The sequence below is a fragment of the Thalassophryne amazonica genome, chromosome 8, assembly GCF_902500255.1.
Source record: "Thalassophryne amazonica chromosome 8, fThaAma1.1, whole genome shotgun sequence".
Lineage (NCBI taxonomy): Eukaryota > Metazoa > Chordata > Actinopteri > Batrachoidiformes > Batrachoididae > Thalassophryne > Thalassophryne amazonica.
Window position 1 is genome coordinate 2335062 of NC_047110.1, and position 27551 is coordinate 2362612.

The window sequence follows — 27551 nt, forward strand, 5'->3', positions numbered from 1 at the left end:
TATTTGATATTGGAGTAATCCAGAAGTAACTGAAAGTAATCAAATTACATTACTTTAATATTATGGTACTTGGATTACATTACTGATTACATTTTTCAACAGGTAACTAGTAACTGTATCGGAACACATTTTTAAAGGAACCCCCCCAACCCTGCTTATTTTCCTCACTGTAGTTATGGTCATGTCTTTGTGGAGATACCTTCAAAATGCAAAGAGCCATTTCAATCAAACCTGGTGAATAAATTCAGTGGACAATCAGGTCACAGGTCCACAGTCTAAAATAAATTCATGACGTGGGCATTTCCATGTGACTCGGTGTTGTTTTTGGTCACTTTTCAAGTTATTTTTTTGTGTGCCTCACACACACACACACACACACACACACACACACACACTTTTAGACACCATTTCTTGCGTGCATGTGCCAGATTACACAAGGCGTATAAGATAAATCTTTACTCTTAAGTACAGCATGACTAGCGTTACACCAAATGTCCTTTGTTTGCTGAATAAACAAAAAAATTATACCTAGAAAACTGAAAATGCAAGTGAAACTCTGCTTAAAAAAAAAAAAAAAAAAAAACTTGCCAAATTTTCTGTTCAGCACGGAGATGCCCAGGTGTCTCAGTGAGACACAGAGATGTGGTTCGGTGCACAGGCGGAAGTGTCCCATGTGGGTTAGGACCAGAGATAAGCTGCTCACGTTGTCCCAAAAACTTGTGCAAATATTCAGCATCATGCTTAACGTTCTGACTGACAAAACGACTCCTCGTCATGACCGAAGGAAACACACAGCACGTGTTTACAGGAAGCTGGGATTTAATTCAACAGCATTCGTTGTACAGGAGAGACGTAAGTGACGTCTGTCAAAGTTTCCAACAAATGAACAATCTTTGGGTTCATGTCAGTAAACCAGAGAAAAGAGACAATGTTCTCAAAGTCTCCTTAAGAAATTAAAAAAAATTAAAACATTAAATAAAACTTAAATTCATATCTGAGCAGCACAATATCGCCACTTTTCAGGGTTTTTTTTTGTTTAATCATGTGATCAAATGGTTCCACAAACACTGAGCTTTAAACAGATACAATCAGGGGTTAGAAGGACAAAGACTGTTCAGTCAGAGTTAAAGTTTCCAGTGTGCAGTTATTAAACCCACCGTCCGCCTCGCGGCACCACAACCTACACAACACTGCTTACGTTTCCCCAAGATTTCCTCAAATCACCACACACAGTTTCCTGATTCATCTGGTATAAACGCCCTCACTTAAAAAAAATTAAGTTGGCATTTAAGTCCAGACAAACTGTACTTCCATATCTAAATCTGGTCTGGCAGGATGAACAGGTGGGAGCTTGAGACCTTCAGATACAGTCTGGGAGAACACGAGGTGTCGTCCGACGCCGCCGTCAAAGCAGCCGTCTACCAGGGAGGGGCGCTCTGTGTCCGAAACGTCATAGCTGAGGTTCCTTCACAATGTAAATGGTACCTCTCTCCCCAAATAAATGGCCATCGATGCCGAGCCTCAAGGACTGTCCTGACCTGCACATTTTCCATCTTTCCCCGCTTTGCCAAAAGCAAATTAGGTCTCGATTGACAGAGACAAAAAAAATGTGCAGGTCACAGTGTCCTTAAGGACCAGGATTGGGGACAATTGCCCAAAGTAACCACTCATTTGACACAAAGTCATTCCAGCAGTACTCAAGGTTCCGTCGAAGAGACCGAGTTACAAAGTCCAAGTCTCAGTGCCACACAGTAAGACAGACAAGACCAGGACCTTAAGGACTTGGACCTTTGTTTTCTCTCTTAACAGGCCTCTCTAAATTTCAAAGGCTGAGACACGACTGTCACTGCAGAGGCACGTTACAAAAATGACCAAGATCCTGAACGTCTGGTTTATGGTTTGAAGTCCTATAAATAGCAGTTTGGGTGAAAAAGAAAGAAAAACAATTGTACAAGACCACCCAAATACAAAGTTCTTTTAAAATATGAATTCCAGAAAACGTAAGTATAACTTCTGTCCAGCAGTTAGATTTTATTTTCTCTATTACAGATTAGCTAAACCTGGTGAAAACCTGTTTATAAAACAAAGTCCTGCATTTGAAGTCAGATCTGTGGGAGAAATCCAAACACACACACGCACACGTATGCAAACACACACACGTGCGATTAACTCGCTCACACTGCAGACGATCAGACATATGGCGTCATGTGAAGGATTCATGGCATGGAGATAAGGCAAAAGAAGAAGCAAAGGAGTTATGCAGAAATTCCTCTTTTCTGGTGAACTGTCAATCATTTGAATGAAGCTGCCAGCAGAGGGCGATGATTCGTAGCAAATTAATAGGTTTTTTTTTTTTGTTTTAAATAAAATGCTCCTAACCCTTACACAGTTAACACATCACACCTGAGCACCGTTTGCATTTGTTAGAAAACTAAGAATCTCGTTAAAAGAACAATGAAGTCTGCCCTTAATTTTTGTTTTAGTGGAACTCTACAAACTCCTCCAGGGTTTTGGGGATCTGGTTGCGGTAGGTGATCTGGTGTTGGAGGACGGCACGAGCTGCCAGGCACTTGAGGCTCATCTTCATTTGGGTCTTCAGCAGGATCTCTGACACACCAGTGGTGCTCTTGTCCAGGGGCGTCTTCTTCTGCTTGTTGGTCATGTCTGTGTGGGCGCCGGCCTCCACGAGGTTGATGATGATGGCGTGTAGTGTGAGGAAGTCACTTATTGGTCGGTTGTACTGAACGATGACGTGCAGCGGCGTGTTGCCTTCATGGTCGATGGCGTTGACCTGGGCGCCGCAGTCCAGCAGCAGCTTGGTGACCTGGGCGTTGGGAAAGTTGCAAACATCATTGGTGTGGAAGTCGTCCACCGGTGTGCTGGAGCTGATGGCCAAGTGGAGCAGCGAAGAACCCTCACGTGACCGCGGGTCCAGTTGAATCAGGTCGTAAATGTGCTTGTTGATCTGGGCGCGCGCCTCTTCGTCACAGACAGTCTTAGTGGAGATGCACGTCAGGTATAGGAAGGTGAAGATGTTGGACTCGTAATTGTCCATGGCCTGTGGCAGCTCAGCTTCAGTCGCCACCTCTACGCGACCTATGCTGCGCTGAATCTCCAACACACTGCAGCTCAGCACCTGCTCAACAGCTGTGGCAGACACCTGCTCCTTCAGGTGGACCATCTGGGAAAAAACTTGAGCAAAGCGCAGAAGGTCCTTGTGCGTATTGCGGTTTCCTCTTTGACGCAGACGAAGTGCGTGAAGCCACAACCTGATGCACTGTTCAAACTCCATGTTATCTGCATAGACTGCACCACGGTAGATAATGGGATGTGACACGTCAATGTTGTCTGAGCCCAGAATGCGCTCCCGGATCATCAGTCCCTCCATGTGCAGAGCATCCCTGTCCACCTGGATAGCCTCCAACTCCTGGAGTGTTCTGCACTCGCTCCGCCCCCCGTAGGCCTCAATGGCTGGCTGAAGCTCCTTGGTGATGATGATGTCTGGGTTGCGGTAGCGTTCCATCATCGCCATGTACAAGTAGTGGTAAGACTTCTGGATGTCATAGTTCTCCCGATCGTTGGCAAATGACGCGCCCAGTAGCTCCAAGGCTTCGATCCGGCTGTGCAGCTCACAGTCCACATGAACCAGCAGTAACTCCACCACATCAGCTTTACAGCTCTCAGCTGCAACATTTAACGGCGTCATTCCGTGTCCGTTCACTACCATGGCCGCCTGACACTGCACAAGCTCTTTCACGATGTCGAGATGACCCGCCTCAGCTGCAAAGTGCAGGGCCGTGGCACCACAGTGGGCCTTGGCATTGGAGTCCGCCCCCTGCTGCAACAGGAATTTTACAACGTCCGTGTGTCCCTTGTAAGCAGCAATCATCAGGCAGGTGTTGTTGTACTTGTTGGTGATGCTGATGTCTGCATTGTGTTCCACCAGGTAGCGGACGATATCGAGACGTCCATCGAAGCAGGCGGCCCGCAGCGGGGTGGAGTTGGTGATTGTGGTGTGGTTGACATTAGCATGATGGCTCACCAGAAGACGCACCACCTCAAAGTGTCCTGCTCCAGCTGCACACCAGAGTGCCGTGGCCCCGTCGATGACGTAGCTGCAGGACAGAGAAGGGAGACAACAGCAAATCTGAAACATTAGAAAGATCAATAGGGGCTTTCTAGACTAGCGCCGTGTGTCATTATTAAAATGATGAATTTTCTTTTGGATGTTGTAGATTATGTTTATTGTATGAAACATATTTCTGTTAGCAGGAACTGTCCGGGGCTTTCCAGAGCAGGCCATCAAAGGAATCCCAACTTACAAAATCAGGTTTGCCTGAAAAAAAATTGCAAGTACTTATTGTTTGTGTGAGGAAAAGTGCAAAGTTCCAGGTCTCAACTACTAGTTTTCTGAATATGATACACTTTATTGTCCCCAAGGGGAAATTTGTCTTTGGCTTCAAGTGCTCTGCGAACGTTTGTGGGGGAAAAAAAAAAAAAAAAAAAAAAATCAATAAATACAACAACAAACAGTACACTGCTTACATGGATGGAAAACTCATCAGCATATTGCACGTTACCCATAAAATAATATACAGTTAATACAGCATAATAAAACTCAAATAAATAAGCAAACAAATTAAAAATGGATGAACGTTTGTGTGTTTCCTAGAATTGTTTTAATGAAGGCCCACTTTAAAACCCACATTATGATTTTTTATTTTGAGTAAACATTTGTTACAGATTGTGGCACGGTGCCTCAGTGGCAGTGAGAAGGTTCCAGGTTTCCTTCCTGCCTGGTCCCTTCTCTGTGGGCTTTGTATGCCATATATTCACTTATCTGTCTTATCTTAGAAGTGTTTCAAAAATTAGACCCATTGACAAACAAACACACGAATTGCTTTTATGCCGGTAAAACCACTGCTGACATGGACATTCAAATTACTCTAAAGGGCCTTTCACACTGAATACTTCAGGCCAATCTGTCAATGCTTCCCAATCCGTCGGATTCGCTTCCAATGCGTCGGACACATCCGACGCATGACGTCAGACGCGTTGCTTTGGAAGCGGCAAGGGGGAGGAGATTGCTAGGTCACACTCTGGCTGTTTCCACAACATGAAAAAAGTTCAGTGATCACCATCTTGAATTTGCGTCACCTGAACCACAAAAAAAACTTTAAAAAAACAGCAGTAGAACGATTCTCCCATCACCCTGCTGGGAGAAGCTTTTTTTCAGCTACTTTTCGGAGTGACGGCGACCGAGGGAGGACTGACGACTTGGTGGGATATCGATCGAACTGCGACAGCGGGCCGACCCACACGGAGAAGCCGGCCTTCAGGTATCATCACTGGGCAGACCGAGGCAGGCAGCCGGGGTGATGGAGCAAACCCACTCAGTCCGAAATCTCCCACTTTTTGGATATATGTGAAGCCCCAGTTTGACCAACAGAGTTTAGTTCTGCAGCTTTTTCCCCACTCGGCGACACACCCGCCGAGGATCAAACTCTGGTTATTGGCGACTCTGTTTTGCGAAATGTGAAGTTAGCGACACCAGCAACCATAGTCAATTGTCTTCCGGGGGCCAGAGCAGGCGACATTGAAGGAAATTTGAAACTGCTGGCTAAGGCTAAGCATAAATTTGGTAAGATTGTAATTCACGTCGGCAGTAATGACACCTGGTTACGCCAATCGGAGGTCACTAAAATTAACATTAAATCGGTGTGTAACTTTGCAAAAACAATGTCGGACTCTGTAGTTTTCTCTGGGCCCCTCCCCAATCAGACCGGGAGTGACATGTTTAGCCGCATGTTCTCCTTGAATTGCTGGCTGTCTGAGTGGTGTCCAAAAAATGAGGTGGGCTTCATAGATAACTGGTAAAGCTTCTGGGGAAAACCTGGTCTTGTTAGGAGAGACGGCATCCATCCCACTTTGGATGGAGCAGCTCTCATTTCTAGAAATCTGGCCAATTTTCTTAAATCCTCCAAACCGTGACTATCCAGGGTTGGGACCAGGAAGCAGAGTTGTAGTCTTACACACCTCTCTGCAGCTTCTCTCCCCCTGCCATCCCCTCATTACCCCATCCCCGTAGAGACAGTGCCTGCTCCCAGACTACCAATAACCAGCAAAAATCTATTTAAGCATAAAAATTCAAAAAGAAAAAATAATATAGCACCTTCAACTGCACCACAGACTAAAACAGTTAAATGTGGTCTATTAAACATTAGGTCTCTCTCTTCTAACTCACTGTTGGCAAATGATATAATAATTGATCAACATATTGATTTATTCTGCCTTACAGAAACCTGGTTACAGCAGGATGAATATGTTAGTTTAAATGAGTCAACACCCCCGAGTCACACTAACTGTCAGAATGCTCGTAGCACGGGCCGGGGCGGAGGATTAGCAGCAATCTTCCATTCCAGCTTATTAATTAATCAAAAACCCAGACAGAGCTTTAATTCATTTGAAAGCTTGACTCTTAGTCTTGTCCATCCAAATTGGAAGTCCCAAAAACCAGTTTTATTTGTTATTATCTATCGTCCACCTGGTCGTTACTGTGAGTTTCTCTGTGAATTTTCAGACCTTTTGTCTGACTTAGTGCTTAGCTCAGATAAGATAATTATAGTGGGCGATTTTAACATCCACACAGATGCTGAGAATGACAGCCTCAACACTGCATTTAATCTATTATTAGACTCTATTGGCTTTGCTCAAAAAGTAAATGAGTCCACCCACCACTTTAATCATATCTTAGATCTTGTTCTGACTTATGGTATGGAAATAGAAGACTTAACAGTATTCCCTGAAAACTCCCTTCTGTCTGATCATTTCTTAATAACATTTACATTTACTCTGATGGACTACCCAGCAGTGGGGAATAAGTTTCATTACACTAGAAGTCTTTCAGAAAGCGCTGTAACTAGGTTTAAGGATATGATTCCTTCTTTATGTTCTCTAATGCCATATACCAACACAGTGCAGAGTAGCTACCTAAACTCTGTAAGTGAGATAGAGTATCTCGTCAATAGTTTTACATCCTCATTGAAGACAACTTTGGATGCTGTAGCTCCTCTAAAAAAGAGAGTTTTAAATCAGAAGTGCCTGACTCCGTGGTATAACTCACAAACTCGTAGCTTAAAGCAGATAACCCGTAAGTTGGAGAGGAAATGGCGTCTCACTAATTTAGAAGATCTTCACTTAGCCTGGAAAAAGAGTCTGTTGCTCTATAAAAAAGCCCTCCGTAAAGCTAGGACATCTTTCTACTCATCACTAATTGAAGAAAATAAGAACAACCCCAGGTTTCTTTTCAGCACTGTAGCCAGGCTGACAAAGAGTCAGAGCTCTATTGAGCTGAGTATTCCATTAACTTTAACTAGTAGTGACTTCATGACTTTCTTTGCTAACAAAATTTTAACTATTAGAGAAAAAATTACTCATAACCATCCCAAAGACGTATCGTTATCTTTGGCTGCTTTCAGTGATGCCGGTATTTGGTTAGACTCTTTCTCTCCGATTGTTCTGTCTGAGTTATTTTCATTAGTTACTTCATCCAAACCATCAACATGTTTATTAGACCCCATTCCTACCAGACTGCTCAAGGAAGCCCTACCATTATTTAATGCTTCGATCTTAAATATGATCAATCTATCTTTGTTAGTTGGCTATGTACCACAGGCTTTTAAGGTGGCAGTAATTAAACCATTACTTAAAAAGCCATCACTTGACCCAGCTATCTTAGCTAATTATAGGCCAATCTCCAACCTTCCTTTTCTCTCAAAAATTCTTGAAAGGGTAGTTGTAAAACAGCTAACTGATCATCTGCAGAGGAATGGTCTATTTGAAGAGTTTCAGTCAGGTTTTAGAATTCATCATAGTACAGAAACAGCATTAGTGAAGGTTACAAATGATCTTCTTATGGCCTCGGACAGTGGACTCATCTCTGTGCTTGTTCTGTTAGACCTCAGTGCTGCTTTTGATACTGTTGACCATAAAATTTTATTACAGAGATTAGAGCATGCCATAGGTATTAAAGGCACTGCGCTGCGGTGGTTTGAATCATATTTGTCTAATAGATTACAATTTGTTCATGTAAATGGGGAATCTTCTTCACAGACTAAAGTTAATTATGGAGTTCCACAAGGTTCTGTGCTAGGACCAATTTTATTCACTTTATATATGCTTCCCTTAGGCAGTATTATTAGACGGTATTGCTTAAATTTTCATTGTTACGCAGATGATACCCAGCTTTATCTATCCATGAAGCCAGACGACACACACCAATTAGCTAAACTGCAGGATTGTCTTACAGACATAAAGACATGGATGACCTCTAATTTCCTGCTTTTAAACTCAGATAAAACTGAAGTTATTGTACTTGGCCCCACAAATCTTAGAAACATGGTGTCTAACCAGATCCTTACTCTGGATGGCATTACCCTGACCTCTAGTAATACTGTGAGAAATCTTGGAGTCATTTTTGATCAGGATATGTCATTCAAAGCGCATATTAAACAAATATGTAGGACTGCTTTTTTGCATTTACGCAATATCTCTAAAATCAGAAAGGTCTTGTCTCAGAGTGATGCTGAAAAACTAATTCATGCATTTATTTCCTCTAGGCTGGACTATTGTAATTCATTATTATCAGGTTGTCCTAAAAGTTCCCTAAAAAGCCTTCAGTTAATTCAAAATGCTGCAGCTAGAGTGCTGACGGGGACTAGAAGGAGAGAGCATATCTCACCCATATTGGCCTCTCTTCATTGGCTTCCTGTTAATTCTAGAATAGAATTTAAAATTCTTCTTCTTACTTATAAGGTTTTGAATAATCAGGTCCCATCTTATCTTAGGGACCTCGTAGTACCATATCACCCCAATAGAGCGCTTCGCTCTCAGACTGCAGGCTTACTTGTAGTTCCTAGGGTTTGTAAGAGTAGAATGGGAGGCAGAGCCTTCAGCTTTCAGGCTCCTCTCCTGTGGAACCAGCTCCCAATTCAGATCAGGGAGACAGACACCCTCTCTACTTTTAAGATTAGGCTTAAAACTTTCCTTTTTGCTAAAGCTTATAGTTAGGGCTGGATCAGGTGACCCTGAACCATCCCTTAGTTATGCTGCTATAGACGTAGACTGCTGGGGGGTTCCCATGATGCACTGTTTCTTTCTCTTTTTGCTCTGTATGCACCACTCTGCATTTAATCATTAGTGATCGATCTCTGCTCCCCTCCACAGCATGTCTTTTTCCTGGTTCTCTCCCTCAGCCCCAACCAGTCCCAGCAGAAGACTGCCCCTCCCTGAGCCTGGTTCTGCTGGAGGTTTCTTCCTGTTAAAAGGGAGTTTTTCCTTCCCACTGTAGCCAAGTGCTTGCTCACAGGGGGTCGTTTTGACCGTTGGGGTTTTACATCATTATTGTATGGCCTTGCCTTACAATATAAAGCGCCTTGGGGCAACTGTTTGTTGTGATTTGGCGCTATATAAAAAAATTGATTGATTGATTGATTGATTGATTATCTCAGCAAAGGATTAATGCTCACTATCACAGATTTAGACTGGTTTGTTAACAATATGTGAGGGAAATGGTGATATCGTGTATGTGGAAAAAGTTTTAGATCTTTGAGTTCATCTCATACAAAATGGGAGCAAAACCAAAAGTGTTACGTTTATATTTTTGTTGAGTTTAGTTTTTCAGCATCACTCTGAGACCAGACCTTTCTAATTTTAGAGATATTGCGCAAATGCAAAAAAGCAGTCCTACATATTTGCTTAATATGCGCACTGAAGGACATATCCTGATCAAAAATGACTCCAAGATTTCTCACAGTATTACTAGAGGTCAGGGTAATGCCATCCAGAGTAAGGATCTGGTTAGACACCATGTTTCTAAGATTTGTGGGGCCAAGTACAATAACTTCAGTTTTATCTGATATTATTTAGGGGAGGTGATGGTCTAGTGGTTAAGGTGTTGGGCTTGAGTCCAGAAGATCATGGGTTCAAATCCTCGCCTGACTGGAAAAAAAAATCACTCAGGGTCCTTGGGCAAGGCCTTTAATCCCCTATTGCTCCCGGTGTGTAGTGAGCGCCTTGTATGGCAGCACCCTGACATCGGGGTGAATGTGAGGCATAATTGTAAAGCGCTTTGAGCGTCTGATGCAGATGGAAAAGCGCTATATAAATGCAGTCCATTATATCTGAGTTTAAAAGCAGGAAATTAGAGGTCATCTTTATGTCTGTAAGACAATCCTGCAGTTTAGCTAATTGGTGTGTGTCCTCTGGCTTCATGGATAGATAAAGCTGGGTATCAATTTAAGCAATGCTGTCTAATAATACTGCCTAAGGGAAGAATGTATAAAGTGAATAAAATTGGTCCTAGCACAGAACCTTGTGGAACTCCATAATTAACCTTAGTCTGTGAAGAAGATTCCCCATTTACATGAACAAATTGTAATCTATTAGATAAATATGATTCAAACCACCGCAGCGCAGTGCCTTTAATACCTATGGCATGCTCTAATCTCTGTAATAAAATTTTATGGTCAACAGTAGTACAGAACAAGCACAGAGATGAGTCCACTGTCTGAGGCCATAAGAAGATCATTTGTAACCTTCACTAATGCTGTTTCTGTACTATGATGAATTCTGAAACCTGACTGAAACTCTTCAAATAGACCATTCCTCTGCAGATGATCAGTTAGCTGTTTTACAACTACCCTTTCAAGAATTTTTGAGAGAAAAGGAAGGTTGGAGATTGGCCTATAATTAGCTAAGATAGCTGGGTCAAGTGATGGCTTTTTAAGTAATGGTTTAATTACTGCCACCTTAAAAGCCTGTTGTACATAGCCAACTAATAAAGATAGATTGATCATATTTAAGATCGAAGCATTAAATAATGGTAGGGCTTCCTTGAGCAGCCTGGTAGGAATGGGGTCTAATAGACATGTTGATGGTTAATATATAACATATACCTTACTGAATTTTCATGAACACAGGGAGAAGCTGCAGATGTGATCTGACCATTTTTTGTGGGTTTTTTTTTTTTTGGACTGTTATACAAAATGCAGTTTTAGCAGCTGGGCTGGGGGGGGGGGGGGGGGGGGGGCAACAGCCTCCCAGGGTTTAGCAGAAGCCCCTTTCACACCAGCGCTGCTTTGAGTTGCTTCATGTTGCGTCATGATGATGCAGGAATGTCTGCATCAGGTGTGCGCAGCAGGGGGGCAGAGAGGAGGTAACAGTGCACAGTCTGACTGCAGGCAAAATGTGCACTCTGATTTCTCTTCTGGTTTATATTTGTTCTTGTGCAGGGCTGCAGGTCTACGCTCTGAGTTCTGTTATATTTTATTTTTCTTCCTTTGACCGCGAGCTGCGTGCACACGAACGAACCATCCATGTGTAAATGTAGAGATGCCTGGAGTTATACTTGATGGGGACATGTCCTGTCTCTGGCAATCAGTCTTTCAGCAGGACTTATGTCCTTTTTGTCCTTTATTTAACACAATGATTTTTTGCTAAAGCTTATAGTTAGGGCTGGATCAGCTGACCCTGAACCATCCCTTAGTTATGCTGCTATAGACTTAGACTGCTGGGGGGTTCCCATGATGCACTGAGTGTTTCTTTCTCTTTTTGCTCTGTATGCACCACTCTGCATCTAATCATTAATGACTGATCTCTGCTCCCCTCCACAGCATGTCTTTTTCCTGGTTCTCTCCCTCAGCCCCAACCAGTCCCAGCTGAAGACTGCCCCTCCCTGAGCCTGGTTCTGCTGGAGGTTTCTTCCTGTTAAAAGGGAGTTTTTCCTTCCCACTGTCGCCAAGTGCTTGCTCACAGGAGGTCATTTTGACCGTTGGGGTTTTTCTGTAATTATTCTATGGCTTTTGCCTTACAATATAAAGCGCCTTGGGGCAACTGTTTGTTGTGATTTGGCGCTATATAAATAAAATTGATTTGATTTGATTTGATGATGAGAGAGTTTGAGGGGAGAGCGAGTAAGTGCCTGCAGCCAGCCAGTTTTTTTTTCTTTTCATTGTTAACATGTGCGCGTGAATGAATCTTCCATGAGTGGAGTGGAGATGTCCGGACTTTTTACTGGATGTGGACATGTCCTGTCTCTGGCAATCAGTCTGTGAGCAGGACTTTTATGGACTTTATTTAAACACATTTGTGAGAGAAGAGCGAGGAGCTGCAGCAGCTGCCAGGCGGCAATCAGCATTTTTTTTCTGTTGCATTGTGTACACGGTATAAAAACAATCCTGCATGATTTATACTTCAGGAACAATGGAACACAGCAGGAATCATAAATTGGCATCTGGTAACGTATTGTGAGCGAGTGGCTTCTAGTCCCGTTGCGTTGCTCTGACTTGCGTTGAAACAACTTCCTTTCTGCATCCTGTTCTGCAGAAAAAAATTAAACATGTTTAATTTTTGGTGTCCGATTCGCTTCGTCTTTTGTGTCCCTTACGCTGTTGGGGCGTTGAGGTACATCGTCTCAGCACTGGGTTGCTTCCACGTGGCATCGTCATGACGCCGCACGACGCAACTCGAGGTGGGCCCGGAGTGAAAGGGGCTTAAGAATCACTGAATGGGACCTGCACAGCTGCAAATATGGCTGAGCTGTTAAAGAACATATTGAAAATAAATTCAGTGTGGATCATCACAAATACTTTGAGAAGTACAGAGTAGTCACACAGTGAGGAAAAAGAAAGATCTAATATAGAAAAAGACAAAAAAACCACGGCTCAGACATTTCCAGAACCCGAGGCATATCTGATGCCAGGGATGAGACAGTTATAGAACCTGAACCCACCGCTACAGCACAGACGGTTACAGAACCTGAACCCACCGCCACAGCACAGACGGTTATACAACCTGAACCCACCACCACAGCACAGACGGTTATACAACCTGAACCCACCACCACAGCACAGACGGTTACAGAACCTAAACCCACCACCACAGCACAGACATAGAACCTGAACCCATCGCTACAGCACAAACAGTTCTAGAACCTGAACCCACCACCACAGCACAGACGGTTACAGAACCTGAACCCACCACCACAGCACAGACAGTTACAGAACCTGAAGTGTACCCACCTCCACAACTCATGCACTTCCAGAATCTGAACCCACTGGCACAGCTCAGACACTGACAGAACCTGAAGTGTACCCACCTCCACAACTCATGCACTTCCAGAACCTGAACCCACTGGCACAGCTCAGACAGTGACAGAACCTGAAGTGCACCCACAGCACAGACGTTACAGAACCTGAACCCACTGGCACAGCTCAGACAGTGACAGAACCTGAAGTGTACCCATAGGCCAGACAGTTACAGAACCTGAACCCACCGCCACAGCTCACACAGTTACAGAACCTGAAGTGTACCCACCGCCAAAGCTCAGATGGTTACAGAACCATGTCCATAAAAATCATAGAGTGATATGTTTTGCAAAAGTAATACCCATTACTATATTGGATGATGTTGAAATTGAGGATAGCCCGCTGGCTGTTTCAACAATATCAAACCTCCAGGCATCTTATATATGCTACACCCCTAAACCCAAAGAGTCCAATTGTTGAACCCACTGATGTCATTTGTTTGGGTCTCATTTACATCAGATCATTGTCCTCAAAATCAATGTGGATTAATGATCTAATTGTGAATCATCACTTACATATGATTGGGTTATCAATCAATCAATTTTATTTATATAGCGCCAAATCACAACAAACAGTTGCCCCAAGGCGCTTTATATTGTAAGGCAAGGCCATACAATAATTACGTAAAAACCCCAACGGTCAAAACGACCTCCTGTGAGCAAGCACTTGGCGACAGTGGGAAGGAAAAACTCCCTTTTAACAGGAAGAAACCTCCAGCAGAACCAGGCTCAGGGAGGGGCAGTCTTCTGCTGGGACTGGTTGGGGCTGAGGGAGAGAACCAGGAAAAAGACATGCTGTGGAGGGGAGCAGAGATCAATCACTAATGATTAAATGCAGAGTGGTGCATACAGAGCAAAAGAGAAAGAAACACTCAGTGCCTCCCATTCTACTCTTACAAACCCTAGGAACTACAAGTAAGCCTGCAGTCTGAGAGCGAAGCGCTCTATTGGGGTGATATGGTACTATGAGGTCCCTAAGATAAGATGGGACCTGATTAATCTGGTTATGTGTTGCTTTTTTTTTATATGAGCGAAGCGTCGCGCGCCACAAAGCTCACTCATGGTACAGGAAGTGCCATTTTTCAAATCCACAGTAAAACAGGAAATGTTCAAATGTCAAACACTTCCTGGACTGACAGAGGAGATCCCATGGAATCTCACAGGAACTTAGTGGCAAGCTCACACTCAAACAGGAAGTGCCAATTTATCAGTCACAGTGAAACAGGAAATGTTCAAATGACAAACACCTGCTGGCATGGGCGGAGCTAGAGCGGAGGCCGGCGTTTCACTGGACTCTCCTGAAATCTGATTGGACATAGATGATTGACATGTCACGGCACCACACATCTGGTTGAAAGAGCTGCATTTTCAAATCAGTGAGTCACATTGACTACTAGGTTCCTCCTGTCCAGCAGTTGGTGCTGTGTACCACAAAAAGTTGTAATCCACCTTAGAAGAAGAAGAAAAATGTTTGCTTCAGATTTGAACTGAACACTTCATTTGAACTATGGACTTCTAATCACACCAAACTTATATTGGTGAGTAAACGACCGTATTTTATATCAGAAAAGAGGGCCAGGTTATTAAAAGCAGCATTTCTCCTTTAATTCGGGTTGTCTTATACACATGTTTAAGCTAACAGACAGCAGCTGGTTCATGCTCTGTTGGCTTATTAGCGCAGCAGATAACTTAAACAATCCTTCAAATGGTGATACAAGCATCAAATTCAGCACAAATACAGCTGGAGCAAAATTAATGGAGCAACTTTAACTTTTGAGCCCTGTACAAACTGAAACTGGCCTTTGTCACAATTCTTGCTGCTTTTACCTCATAACTCCATAACATTCAGTGACATATTGTCCAAACCATACCTTTTTGGAATCTTTATGATCAGGCAAATAATGAGTTGTAGTTTTCTATATGATTGTTGCATCTTTTAATTTAGACCAGGGGTGGGCAACTTGTTCCAGAAAGGGCCAAGAGGGTGCAGGTTTTCTTTGCAGCCACCGATTTCACCAGGTGATTTCACAGATTAACTGATTCCATCTGCTCAAAATGATATTAATCAGCGAAATCACCTGGTGAGGTCACTGTCTGCAATGAAATCTGGCAACCTCTAGGCCCTTTCTGGAACAAGTTTCCGACCCCTGATTTTGACCCCTGTGTAATTCTTCAATTGACCACTACCTGGCTGCCTATTGAAAATTCAAGTGGCCAATCAGTTTTTTTTTTTAAAGAGTTCATGTCTCTGGATTATTTGTGCCATTTTTGATGTTTGTATCACCATTTACAGGATTCAACTCTAAATATTTTCTTATCTGCTGCACTATATATGAGATGTAAGATGCTGCTCCTCAGTGTTTCTCAATTGTCCTCAAAAGTATTAGAACACTTGGTATTTCACACATTTTAATTTCTTTATTCCATTTCAAATAGTTTTTTTTTTCTAAAATTATCTTCCTGAAACTCAAACTCTACAATTTGATATAAATGAATTAAAAATATGAAATCCAGCTTCCTGATGAAGTGGTGTAGAGGAGGATTTTCTTAAAATGAAGACCTGAAAATTCAGCTACAATTTGACAGAAAGTACATTTGAGATGAAAGCCGAGATTTGATGTTTTGGTGAAAGAAATTTATTAATAATTAATAATAAATTTATTAATAATTAATGTAAATAAGTCCAAGACATATTCAGTGACTTGGAAATGTTCATGTTTCCATCCCCTGACTTGTCTAAAGAAAATATGCATATGTCCGTGACATATGCATATTATAAATCTAGGTTTACCTTATTAGCTGCTCGGGGTCACAAATATAACCCCCCGCCCCGGTCGATACTGTGAATTCTTAGATGAATTTGGTGTGTTCATCTCTAACTTGTCAACTAGTGCAGATTAGACATGGGCCGATAACCGGTTTTGCAGTATGAAAAAGCCACGGTATCAAAACCACTACAATTTTCCATTATATCGTCCCTATGTTATGAGCGGGTTATGAGAATTCTTGACAGGCAGAGCGGAGGCAGCTGCTGCTGCCCTTCCCCTGGCGTGCACCTCTGTCTCTGTTTACAAACAGGCAGCTAACGTTAGCTAACTCTGCATCACGGCTGAAGGAGGCGAAGCCTGCACTGAACTTTTCCCTCCGTCTAAAAGGACCAAGTCAGCTTTTTCATTTTGTTTTCTGCGGAATAGCCCTTCAAGCCAAAAACGGTGGCAACAAAGCACCGTAGCTATGGCCTGTGTCGGACACGGAGCGATTCAAGATACCCGCAAAGGATTACATGGAAGAAGTAAACTTTATCCCATCCTTGAAACCACTGGGAAGTACAAGCGGTGGACTCGAGTCATGCTTGTGGTCAATCAAGTTTCTCCCACAAACATGTCAAGAAGGACAAATGCATCTATTCCAAGCACTTTGTTGGTGAAGCTGGGCCAAGTATTGAGCATCCGGAGTTCCGGATGTTATTCCAGCCATGTTTCTCCCTAAGCAAGTAAGTAATGTTTCCCACTGGGCAGATGCTACATGTCTAAAAGCGTGACTATTATTTTGGTATTTTCTCTAAGGTTATCAGTGGTATAGTGTTCGTAGTGGTGGACATAGCATCAATCAGTGTGCCTGAATCACACGCGCTTCATAAGCAAATAGCCATACTGTTGTTAAAGCACATTTTAAAGCTATACATAATACCGTGAACCCACGGTATTTTTGCTCATGGTTATCATACCGTCCAAATCTCATACCGGCCCATGACCGGCGCAGATAACATTTTGATTATTGGTGATTTTAATATTCATATAAATAAGCCTTCTGACCTCCTCTGCAACTCATTTATGGAAATTGTGGATGCATTAGGATTCCAGTGGTACATTCAGGACTCGACGCACATTAGTGGAAATACCATGGATTTGGTTCTCGCACGTGGTTTTGCTGTCACGAATATTGACATCTTTCCTCTTGCATTGGTGGTCTCTGATCACTCACTTATTAGGTTTACATTTATGCTACCGTGTTTAGTGGAGCAGCAACCTTGTTTGTAATAATCGGTGGACAGTCTTGTGAACAGTTTAAATTCAGTGTTCAAAAATACACTTGATAAGATTGTACCACCTCTTTTAAAATCACGCCTTCCCAAAGCACAATCGCCTTGGTCCAATGGTTACTTGCGTGACCTCAAGCAGAAGGCTAGAGGTTTAGAATGGAAATGGAATAGCTCCAAATTAGAAGTATTCCACCTTGTGTGGCGTGATGCTATTTTAGATTATAAGCATGCATTACTGGCTACAAAGTGGACCTATTACTCTGATTTGATTAATAAAAACAAACATAACTCAAAGTTCTTTTTTGACACGGAAGTAACACTCATTCATGGACAGCCCTAGGTCACTCTCCCTTTTCAGCACAGGACTTCTTGGATTATTTCAAGAAGAAAATAGAAGACATTAGGTTAAATATATCCTAGCATGCCTTAATCCAGTCACTACACCCTGCTATTGAGAGGGGTGCTACCACTGAGGTGTTACCAAGATTTACAGAATTTGATAGTATCTCACTACGCATGCTGACAAAACGCGCAATGTCTACAAAAAGCACAACCTGCTTATTTGATCCCATACCAACAAAACTATTTAAGGACCTGTGGCCCACTCTTGAGCCGACTGTGCTGGAAATTATTCATCTCTCACTAACCTCTGGATCTGTTCCTAAATGTTTCAAATCTGCAGTGATTAAACCATTACTTAGAAAGCGAAGCAGTGTGTTTGCGTATTAAACAGGGATGGGTATCGAGAACCGGTTCCTTTTGGGTATCGTTAAGATATTATTCGATCCATCGACATCAATAAGCTTTGTGCTTAACGATTCTGTTATCGGTCCTTCAGAGTGGCCGTTATTTTGGGGGGTGTTTGTCAGGAAAATGATAATTTCTCTACACTGATTACAGACCCTGCAGCGGGTCCGTAATCAACTTTTCTGCAGTGTGGCTTTCCTTTGAACCTTGAACCAATCGAAGCAATGGTTTGCAGATTGAAGCAATGTTTCGATCTATTGCTTCGTTTATTCTTTTTTTCTTTCGCTTAATTTTCAATTCAATTCAATTTTATTTATATAGCGCCAAATCACAACAAACAGTTGCCCCAAGACGCTTTATATTGTAAGGCAAGGACATACAATAATTACGTAAAAACCCCAAAGGTCAAAACGACCCCCTGTGAGCAAGCACTTGGCGACAGTGGGAAGGAAAAACTCCCTTTTAACAGGAAGAAACCTCCAGCAGAACCAGGCTCAGGGAGGGGCAGTCTTCTGCTGGGACTGGTTGGGGCTGAGGGAGAGAACCAGGAAAAAGACATGCTGTGGAGGGGAGCAGAGATCAATCACTAATGATTAAATGCAGAGTGGTGCATACAGAGCAAAAGAGAAAGAAACACTCAGTGCATTATGGGAACCCCCCAGCAGTCTCAGTCTATAGCAGCATAACTAAGGGATGGTTCAGGGTCACCTGATCCAGCCCTAACTATAAGCTTTAGCAAAAAGGAAAGTTTTAAGCCTAATCTTAAAAGTAGAGAGGGTGTCTGTCTCCCTGATCCGAATTGGGAGCTGGTTCCACAGGAGAGGAGCCTGAAAGCTGAAGGCTCTGCCTCCCATTCTACTCTTACAAACCCTAGGAACTACAAGTAAGCCTGCAGTCTGAGAGCGAAGCGCTCTATTGGGGTGATATGGTACTATGAGGTCCCTAAGATAAGAAGGGACCTGATTATTCAAAACCTTATAAGTAAGAAGAAGAATTTTAAATTCTATTCTAGAATTAACAGGAAGCCAATGAAGAGAGGCCAATATGGGTGAGATATGCTCTCTCCTTCTAGTCCCCGTCAGTACTCTAGCTGCAGCATTTTGAATTAACTGAAGGCTTTTCAGGGAACTTTTAGGACAACCTGATAATAATGAATTACAATAGTCCAGCCTAGAGGAAATAAATGCATGAATTAGTTTTTCAGCATCACTCTGAGACAAGACCTTTCTAATTTTAGAGATATTGCGTAAATGCAAAAAAGCAGTCCTACATATTTGTTTAATATGCGCATTGAATGACATATCCTGATCAAAAATGACTCCAAGATTTCTCACAGTATTACTAGAGGTCAGGGTAATGCCATCCAGAGTAAGGATCTGGTTAGACACCATGTTTCTAAGATTTGTGGAGCCAAGTACAATAACTTCAGTTTTATCTGAGTTTAAAAGCAGGAAATTAGAGGTCATCCATGTCCTTATGTCTGTAAGACAATCCTGCAGTTTAGCTAATTGGTGTGTGTCCTCTGGCTTCATGGATAGATAAAGCTGGGTATCATCTGCGTAACAATGAAAATTTAAGCAATGCCGTCTAATAATACTGCCTAAGGGAAGCATGTATAAAGTGAATAAAATTGGTCCTAGCACAGAACCTTGTGGAACTCCATAATTAACCTTAGTCTGTGAAGAGGATTCCCCATTTACATGAACAAATTGTAATCTATTAGATAAATATGATTCAAACCACGGCAGCGCAGTGCCTTTAATACCTATGGCATGCTCTAATCTCTGTAATAAAATTTTATGGTCAACAGTATCAAAAGCAGCACTGAGGTCTAACAGAACAAGCACAGAGATGAGTCCACTGTCTGAGGCCATAAGAAGATCATTTGTAACCTTCACTAATGCTGTTTCTGTACTATGCTGAATTCTAAAACCTGAGTGATACTCTTCAAATAGACCATTCCTCTGCAGATGATCAGTTAGTTGTTTTACCCCGCTAAAACCCTAAAGAGCATACGTCTGTGAGTATTATTTACCTTTTTTTATGTTAAACCGACCTGTTATGGTCTTCTGAAACAGTCCATAGATGTATTTTATAACTTAAAAACGGGAGCTATGCTAACATGTTAGCATGTCTATGGCATTTTCAATGTTAAAAGTTAGCATTAAGCAGTTGCAGCTGTCATCATGTTCGGGTGCATTTGTTTTCAAATTGTAATATTTCTTAAATTTATTTTTGTTTATATATTAATAATCTAATGATTATTATATACAATATACACTTATTATATACAATTTTAGAGAAAGAGAAAAAAAGAACCTGAATAAAAACACAACAGAAAATATATCAATGAATATAACAATGAACATACATAAATAAACAAATAAATAAATAAATACAGAAATAAATGTTTCCTGTGAACACCTAGTGACTCTTACACCTCCATTTCATCCCTGTCTTATTTAAGTTTAATGACAATTTGTTTCGGTCAAATCATATTTTCAATGTGTTAATTTCTTCAGTGATTTCCTCCAGAACTATCTGCCAAACTAGAAAACTGCTGCATCCTAGTAAGAGCAGAATACTACTGGAATGAATTAATAAGTTGTTTTTTTTTCTGACCTAAATGGATGCTGCACTCACTGCAGTTTATTGTCTGGAACAGTCCCAGATTGCATTTCAGAGCTTCTAGAATTCAAACATTTTCGTGCAGGTGGTGTTGGGGGGTAATTTCGGGTTTCAGCTCTTTTTGTTTTTCACCACTTTCATCCCTGAATATGTCAATCGTGAGTCACTTTTGTGCGGATTAAAGTTACTAACTGGGACTCCTGTCTTGTTGCGAGAAAGAAACGAGAATCGTCCTCCGTTCTGTTCACACAGCTCCAAACGCTGCACGGCTCTCTGCCAAGTCAAGTTAGAACGATAGAGTCCAGTCTGAATTAATAACTTCAAAGCAAAGCACCGTTTTGTTTATTTTTATTTATGTCCAGAGATCAAGGATACAGTGACCAATTTCGTATTTATTTACTTTAAGACTCAATGAAATACATAGAAAACCTGTAAAGCGTACTTTTAGTATCGATAAGGGAATCGATAAGGAATCGGATCGATAAGCAGAATCGGTAATGGCATCGATAGATAAAATCTTATCAATACCCATCCCTAGTATATAAAAAAAAAAAAACACACACACACATGGTGTGCTCTACATGGGGAGTGACTATTGACCCAGCAGCCAGCTGCTGTCTCTCTCCCCAGTGTGAGGGGAGCGCTGAGCCCCTCACACCGGGCGAGTCACAGCTCCGTCCCCGGCCACACTGACAAACAGTCTCTGAAAGAAGATCCTCTCCGCAAAAGTCCACTCTTTCTTCTGTGTTCTGTTCAGACTCGCACTGAGTGTTTCGCTTTTTACTTTTCACTTTTTTGGGCAACACACAACGCATCACAAAAACTGTAACTTAAATAAAATAATAATAAAAACTGACTGCGAGGCTTACATGTTCAACCTCCAGCTGAAATACATCTGCTGAATCACAGAGAAAGAGGGATTAAAAAAAAAATTCACGCAGGGACCCAGTCCACCAACCTTAAAAAAAAAAAAAACGAAAAAGGTTAAATTTTACAAGTTGGGGAAAAAACAAAAAGAGAAAGCCGCATCTCATTGCCATTTCAGCAAAATGTCAAGCAGGCATCGACATTAAAGCTTGTCCGATTTTCTGGGACAAGTGTAAAATGTGATCAGACACGCAATATTCTCTAGTCGCTGTCCGACCGGACAAGTGACTTTTTTTGGTTTAAAACATTCAAATTCTTTATTTTCATCGCTTGGAACCAAAATACCTGACCGCTGCCTTTTTATTTACTTATTTACATCAGGTCTTGTCTGCACCTCGCACGAAAGCGTCTTCGGTTTTTCCCCGCCACTCTCCACGCAGCGGACAATCGGAAAACATGAGAACAATGTGTGTGTGAGACCACTGTATGGAGTGTGTGTTCGCAGTACAGGCTGACATTTTTTGGGGAATCCCACGGGATGGGAATCAACTTTTCTGTTTATCACGTGATTGGAACAATACGGGATGAAAAATTCACTGGAGCAAATGGCAGCGGGAACCAAGGTTTTAGGCAGCGAGCCGTCCTGCTGTCATTTGAGCGGTCAATTTTCGAAAAAAAAAAAAAAAAAAACACTGAAAAATAGCGTGCGGCTTTGCTTAAAGCCGTCTAAAATTAAGACTGGGTCCGAACGCTGCAGCCGTGTGTGTGTGTGTGTGTGTGTGTGTGTGAGTCGGCTGGCTGTGCGGAGGGAGAGGAGGTGGGAGAGGCGCGTTGAGCACAGAGTGAAAAACACAAAACACCTTTATTTCTCTCTGGAGTGTTCTGACGGTTCGTCCTGTTCACACCGTGTGCACGTGTCGGTGAGTTAGACTGAAATTACGAGATGAAATAAATTGGTCAAAATTCCTTAAAATGAGAACATATGAATGAATAGAATAAAAATCACACACACGTGTGTTTAAAAAAAACAAAAACATGATGTGTAGAAACTCTGCAGTGATGTTCAGAAGCAGAAATCACATAAAGCAGCTGAGAACTCTGAACTTTAACAGGCTGTTATTTTACAAAGATATTTATTTTAGATGACTTCATGTAGTTGTTTTATGTTCAAGCACAAAACGTGACTGAGGAGGAGAAAAAAGAGGAAATGAACTCTATAGTCAGAATAAAAGTACAAGCTGACGATTTTTATTTTTCAAAGTTATTCAGCTGCAGTTCTGTTTCATTTATTTCAAAGAAAGTTACTGCTTATTATTTTCAAAAATCACGAGTCAAATCAGTTTGCACTGTTCAGTTTTTCCTACGTTTGTGTATTTTTTCCTTCTTTATAAGAGTTTGGTTTTTGCATTTGTTCTACAAAGTTTGAGAAAAACAATAAAATGTTCACACTTTTCCTTATAGCAGTTCTTTAATTTCAGAGATGGAACAGAAACAACCACAATTAAAAAAGTAGGGACTGTATGTAAAATGAAGATAAAAATAAAAATGTTGTTATATTCCCAGTTTCTCCACTCACACCCACAGAAGCCAAACATTCTTCCAAAGTTGTGTCTTGGTGGCTTCCCTCACTTGTCTTCTTCCAGCATGGACATTTAGTTTTTTGAGAACTGCCTACCTGACACAGATTTACCATAAAGTACCACACTGTTTGTATTTCTGAATGATTGATATAAATGAAGTCTAAGAAATATTCAGTGACTTGGAAATGTCCATGTTTTCATCCTCTGACATTTCTCAAGAAAACTGGCTGTAAATATTATTAACTAATTCTTCCATTAACAATAAACTGCCTTGTCCCAACCTGTTTTTCTTGGAAAATGCTGCAGGCCTCAAATGTAGGAATGGATATATATTAACAAAAAATAAATAAAAATAAATCTCATCTCACAAAACATGAAATATGTTGGTTTCATACAGTCTGCAGTTACAGAAATAGAAGACAAAGTAAATGTCAGGATCATTACGTGTCCATCACCACCACATTTTGTGTCTTTTAGTGACTTTTTTTTTTTTGGATTAAGGCAATAAGTGCCTCCCTGTATTATAACAGATAAACTGTTTCTGTTGCCACATCTTCTGAAATAAAACTGAAAAATTTTACCACCCACACAGGAGAGTAACAGTATTAACTTTTTCATGAAGTGATATGTCACAGCAAAGTAGATGTGATAAATATTTAATCTGAATCTCAGTCCCAGAAAATGTTGAAATGTAATGATTTTTCTATTTCAGCTGCAATTCTTATGTTGGAATATTAAAGTTAAAGTTCTTACAAACAAAAGAAGTATGACAGGTTTTTATTAAGTGACAAGTCAGAGGAAAGTATATGTGATAAATATTTAATATGAATCTTACTCACGGGTTGTCTGGACAACCAGCTTTTAGCATATAGTGTGAATTTGGTCGAAGTGCACACGAAGAAGGAATCGTATGTAAAACTTGTAAATTCAGAGCTGCCTCAAATGCCTCATACACCTGTTGCTACAACTATTTGCGCACACAACCATTTGAAAGACAGAGTGTGCGCTGTGCAAACCCACTGAACCCTCTCGTAGCAGGTGTCGGCCAAATTCCAGCTGACACACACGAACATCTAATATGGCTCATTTGGCACTTAGAAAATGTGTGTCCATTTGTACTATCATCACGAAAACACAACACAACCACTGTTGAGCTGGATGTGAAATTTGTGTAAGTGCCCCACGACTGTGGAGTTGCCGAGTGCAGAGTGTCGGCTCCCCCCACAACACGTGTGAGTGTGTCGCGCGTTCCACCCCGCTCTCCACCCCAAATGCGTGCATGCGTGTGGTTCGCGCGCACTGCCCCGCAGGCAAGGCGCCTCTCATCTGATCACAGAGTGACATCTTGGTTTGTGTGCTGAACGGACGGGGGCGTGGCAGCAGTTGACAACTCTGGTCCTCGACATCACAGCTGCATAACATGCACCGTGTTTTGACGGACAGGTGTATGTGCATGCTTGCAGTCTTCACATCGAAATACATAAAAACATATATTGCTTCAGCAACAGGCTGGAGAGCGTGCACATTAACAGGCTGTTCTAGCTGAACCAGACCACCAGTTCATGTGGACATGCAGCAGGCAATCTGAATGTCACGTCTGTCTGACAGGACAGTGAGCGGCACGCCGCAGGACCATATAACAGGCCAACAGCATGAGAAATACGCTACTTTCAGTCGCATAACAGCAGAAATGCACCGTACCAAATGCTGTTTGGTCAGTTATCACAGGCTGCGCTTTTTTCTTTTTTTTTTAGAAAATATGTTTATCTGCTTGTTGATTTTAACCATTTCATGCTCCTGTTATGAGACAGTGATTGTGGCGCAGTGGTAAAGTTTCCGTCTGATAATCAGAGCATGTGGGTTCAAATCCCATGGGTGGCATTTTTTTTTTTTATTTAACCAGGGTTGTTTAACCATGGGGTTCTGTATATTATGTATTATTTATATCAACCCATCAGCGCAATGTTTTGTGGTGCACCAATTCGAATTGTTTTACCGTAATTCGACCAAATTTGCCCTATGTGTGAATGGGCCCTTCGGGAGAGCCCTGGACTGTTGATGTTGTTTAAATGCAAAAGTACTTTTTATCCGATTACTCACCAGAATAACCAAAAGAATACTTGATTACTAAAATAATTGAAAGCTGCAGCCCTAGATCTTAGTGCTGCGTTTGATACTGTGGATCATCGACTTTTACTTGACAGGCTCGAGAATCATTTTGGGATTACTGGAAGTGACCTTGCGTAGCTGACGTCATACCTGTCCAGTCGTTCTCATTGTGTCTTGTACAATAACACTACCTCCAACCTTAGTGACATGAAATTCAGGGTTCCACAGGGATCAGTCCTAGGCCCCCTGCTTTTCTCCCTTTATCTAGGACCCTTTGGGCATATTCTTGCTGGGTTTTGGGATTGCCGTTCATTGTTATGCTGATGACACTCAATTGTACATGCCAATAACTGCTGGTAACCTCATTCACATAAACTCTTTAGAAGATTGCCTTGCATCAGTGAGACGCTGGATGTCTAGCAACTTCCTACTTTTAAACTCTGATAGAACTGACATGATGGTTCTTTGTCCAGCGAGGCATCGGCATCAATCTGACCAGCTAGCGCTTATCTTAGGTTCATGTGTCAATCACACTGACAAAGTGAGGAACCTTGGGGTAGTTTTTGATCCTACATTGTCATTTGATCTCAACATCAGAGATATTAGGAGGACTGCTTTCTTCCACCTGTTAAATATAGCGAAGATTCGTCCCATCCTGTCTATGGCTGATGCTGAGATTCTGATACATGCATTTATCTCTTCCAGATTGGACTATTGCAATGCTCTATTTTGTAGTTTACCGCAGTCCAGCATTAGGGGTCTTCAACTGGTTCAAAATGCTGCTGCCAGATAAGGCACTCGGCTGAAGTCTTGACTCAAGACCCATTTGTTTTCCCAGTCTTAATATACTTCAGTATATTATGTTTTTATGTGCGTTTTGAATAATTTTTTTATTCTTTTATGTTTTTACTCTGTTATTGTGCCTTTTGATCTTTTAATTCATTTTGTTGTTTCTCATGTTGTGTTGTGTGAAGCACCCTGAGGTGACTCTGTCCTGAATTAGTGCTATACAAGTTAATAAATTGACAGTGGATATTTTGCAGGACCCGGCAAACTTACAGCTAGCGATGTTTTGCCGGACCTTCTATCTGATTGGCTAATTCAAATGACGTCATCGGTACCAGAACCTGTGATGAAATCAGCTCCGGCAAAGTTGAACTGGGCGATATTTCGCTGAACGCGGCTTGCGCTGTTTTGCCAGCCGTCTAAATTTATTCACGACGGAATGGCTGCGGTCGGGCGGGAACTTAAAGGCGATCGGAGTTTAAGATCTCCTTATTTCACATTCATGATAGTAGCTCAATATTGGTGATTTTCATTATTGAAAATTGGCATATTTTGCCATTCACTATTTTCAGGGGTGGACTGATGGAAATTTTGCAGACATGACACTGACAGAGAAAAAGCAGGATAAACTCATGCCCATGTGGACTTCTGTATTTTCGTTTTTATTCTGTCTTGAATTTGCAGGTTTTGAAAATCACAAATATAGAGATTATTACAAATCTAAGAGATTATTTCTGTTACCATGGCATTTTGAATGTTTTATCACGTTAGCTACACAAAATGAGGTCACTTATACCCTCAACGATGATGTCATTTGAACTAACCAATCAGCGAGGAGATCCGGTCAAATATCGCCAGGTGCGTGTTTGCCGTATCCGGCAAAATATCCACTGCCTAATGAATTTGATTTGAGAACCTGAAGTGTGCCCACCCTCACAGCTCACTTACGGAACCTGACGCATTCAACACAACAGATGAGGGTGTAACTCTGGTTCGGAGAGATGGAACCGAACATATTTACCAGAAAAGCTCCGGCGGGTGAGTGTGGACCTACCCGTCAAACCGAATGGTGCCGGTTTGTTCCGTATCCACTCGGTAGTGATCCAGCAGCAGCCGGACCACCTTGTCGTGTCCGTTCCTGGCAGCGATGATGAGAGGGGTGGATTTCTGTCCGGCCACCTGGGTGACATAACTGAGTAAGAAGCGGGTCTCGACCTCGGGCTGGTTGAGCAGCAGCGCGGCCAGCGTCAGGACGCGGCCCTCGCTGGCTGCCTTGTACACGTAGCCGGCCAGAGACTCCATGTGAGCCTGACAGCGAGCCGGGAACGCTGCCTTCTAAGCAACAGTCCACTCCACAGCAACCCGCCTCCCATTAAAAAGTCCAAACAGGCCCCGAGGTTTCACATGAAAACGATTCGCGGCCACCTTCCAGAAACGTCCAGCACGGAGCCGCCAGTCCTCGGCTAATGGGCGAGCTAATCAATTAGCATCAGAGGCGACAGCGTCTAAATGTAAAATCTGTCCTCCGACACTCACCGCAAAACTAAACACACTTGTCTGTTCCGTCTAAAATCTAAAACGTTGAACTATACCTAAAAAAAAGTAAAATAAAAAACAACGAAACGCCTTCACCTGGAGCGACGAAACT

At 42.0% G+C, this 27551-nt stretch overlaps 1 protein-coding gene across 1 annotated transcript; it reads right to left on the reverse strand.

Moving 5' to 3' along the window:
* Window positions 1-801: 801 nt before the first annotated feature.
* fem1b (fem-1 homolog b) lies at window positions 802-27551 on the reverse strand. Its single transcript, XM_034175679.1, has 2 exons — window positions 26958-27551; window positions 802-4115 (listed from the first exon to the last, which is right to left on the reverse strand). The coding sequence occupies exons 1-2, from the start codon at window positions 27203-27205 to the stop codon at window positions 2480-2482; spliced, it is 1884 nt and encodes a 627-aa protein (XP_034031570.1). The 5' UTR covers window positions 27206-27551; the 3' UTR covers window positions 802-2479.

Excerpts from the sequence above, each read along its gene's own strand:
- fem1b (XM_034175679.1), bottom strand. The coding sequence starts at position 27,205 with ATGGAGTCTCTGGCCGGCTACGTGTACAAGGCAGCCAGCGAGGGCCGC. Across the intron at positions 4,116-26,957 it reads GGCACCATTCGGTTTGACGG|CTACGTCATCGACGGGGCCA; the intron begins GTAGGTCCACAC and ends TCTGTCCTGCAG.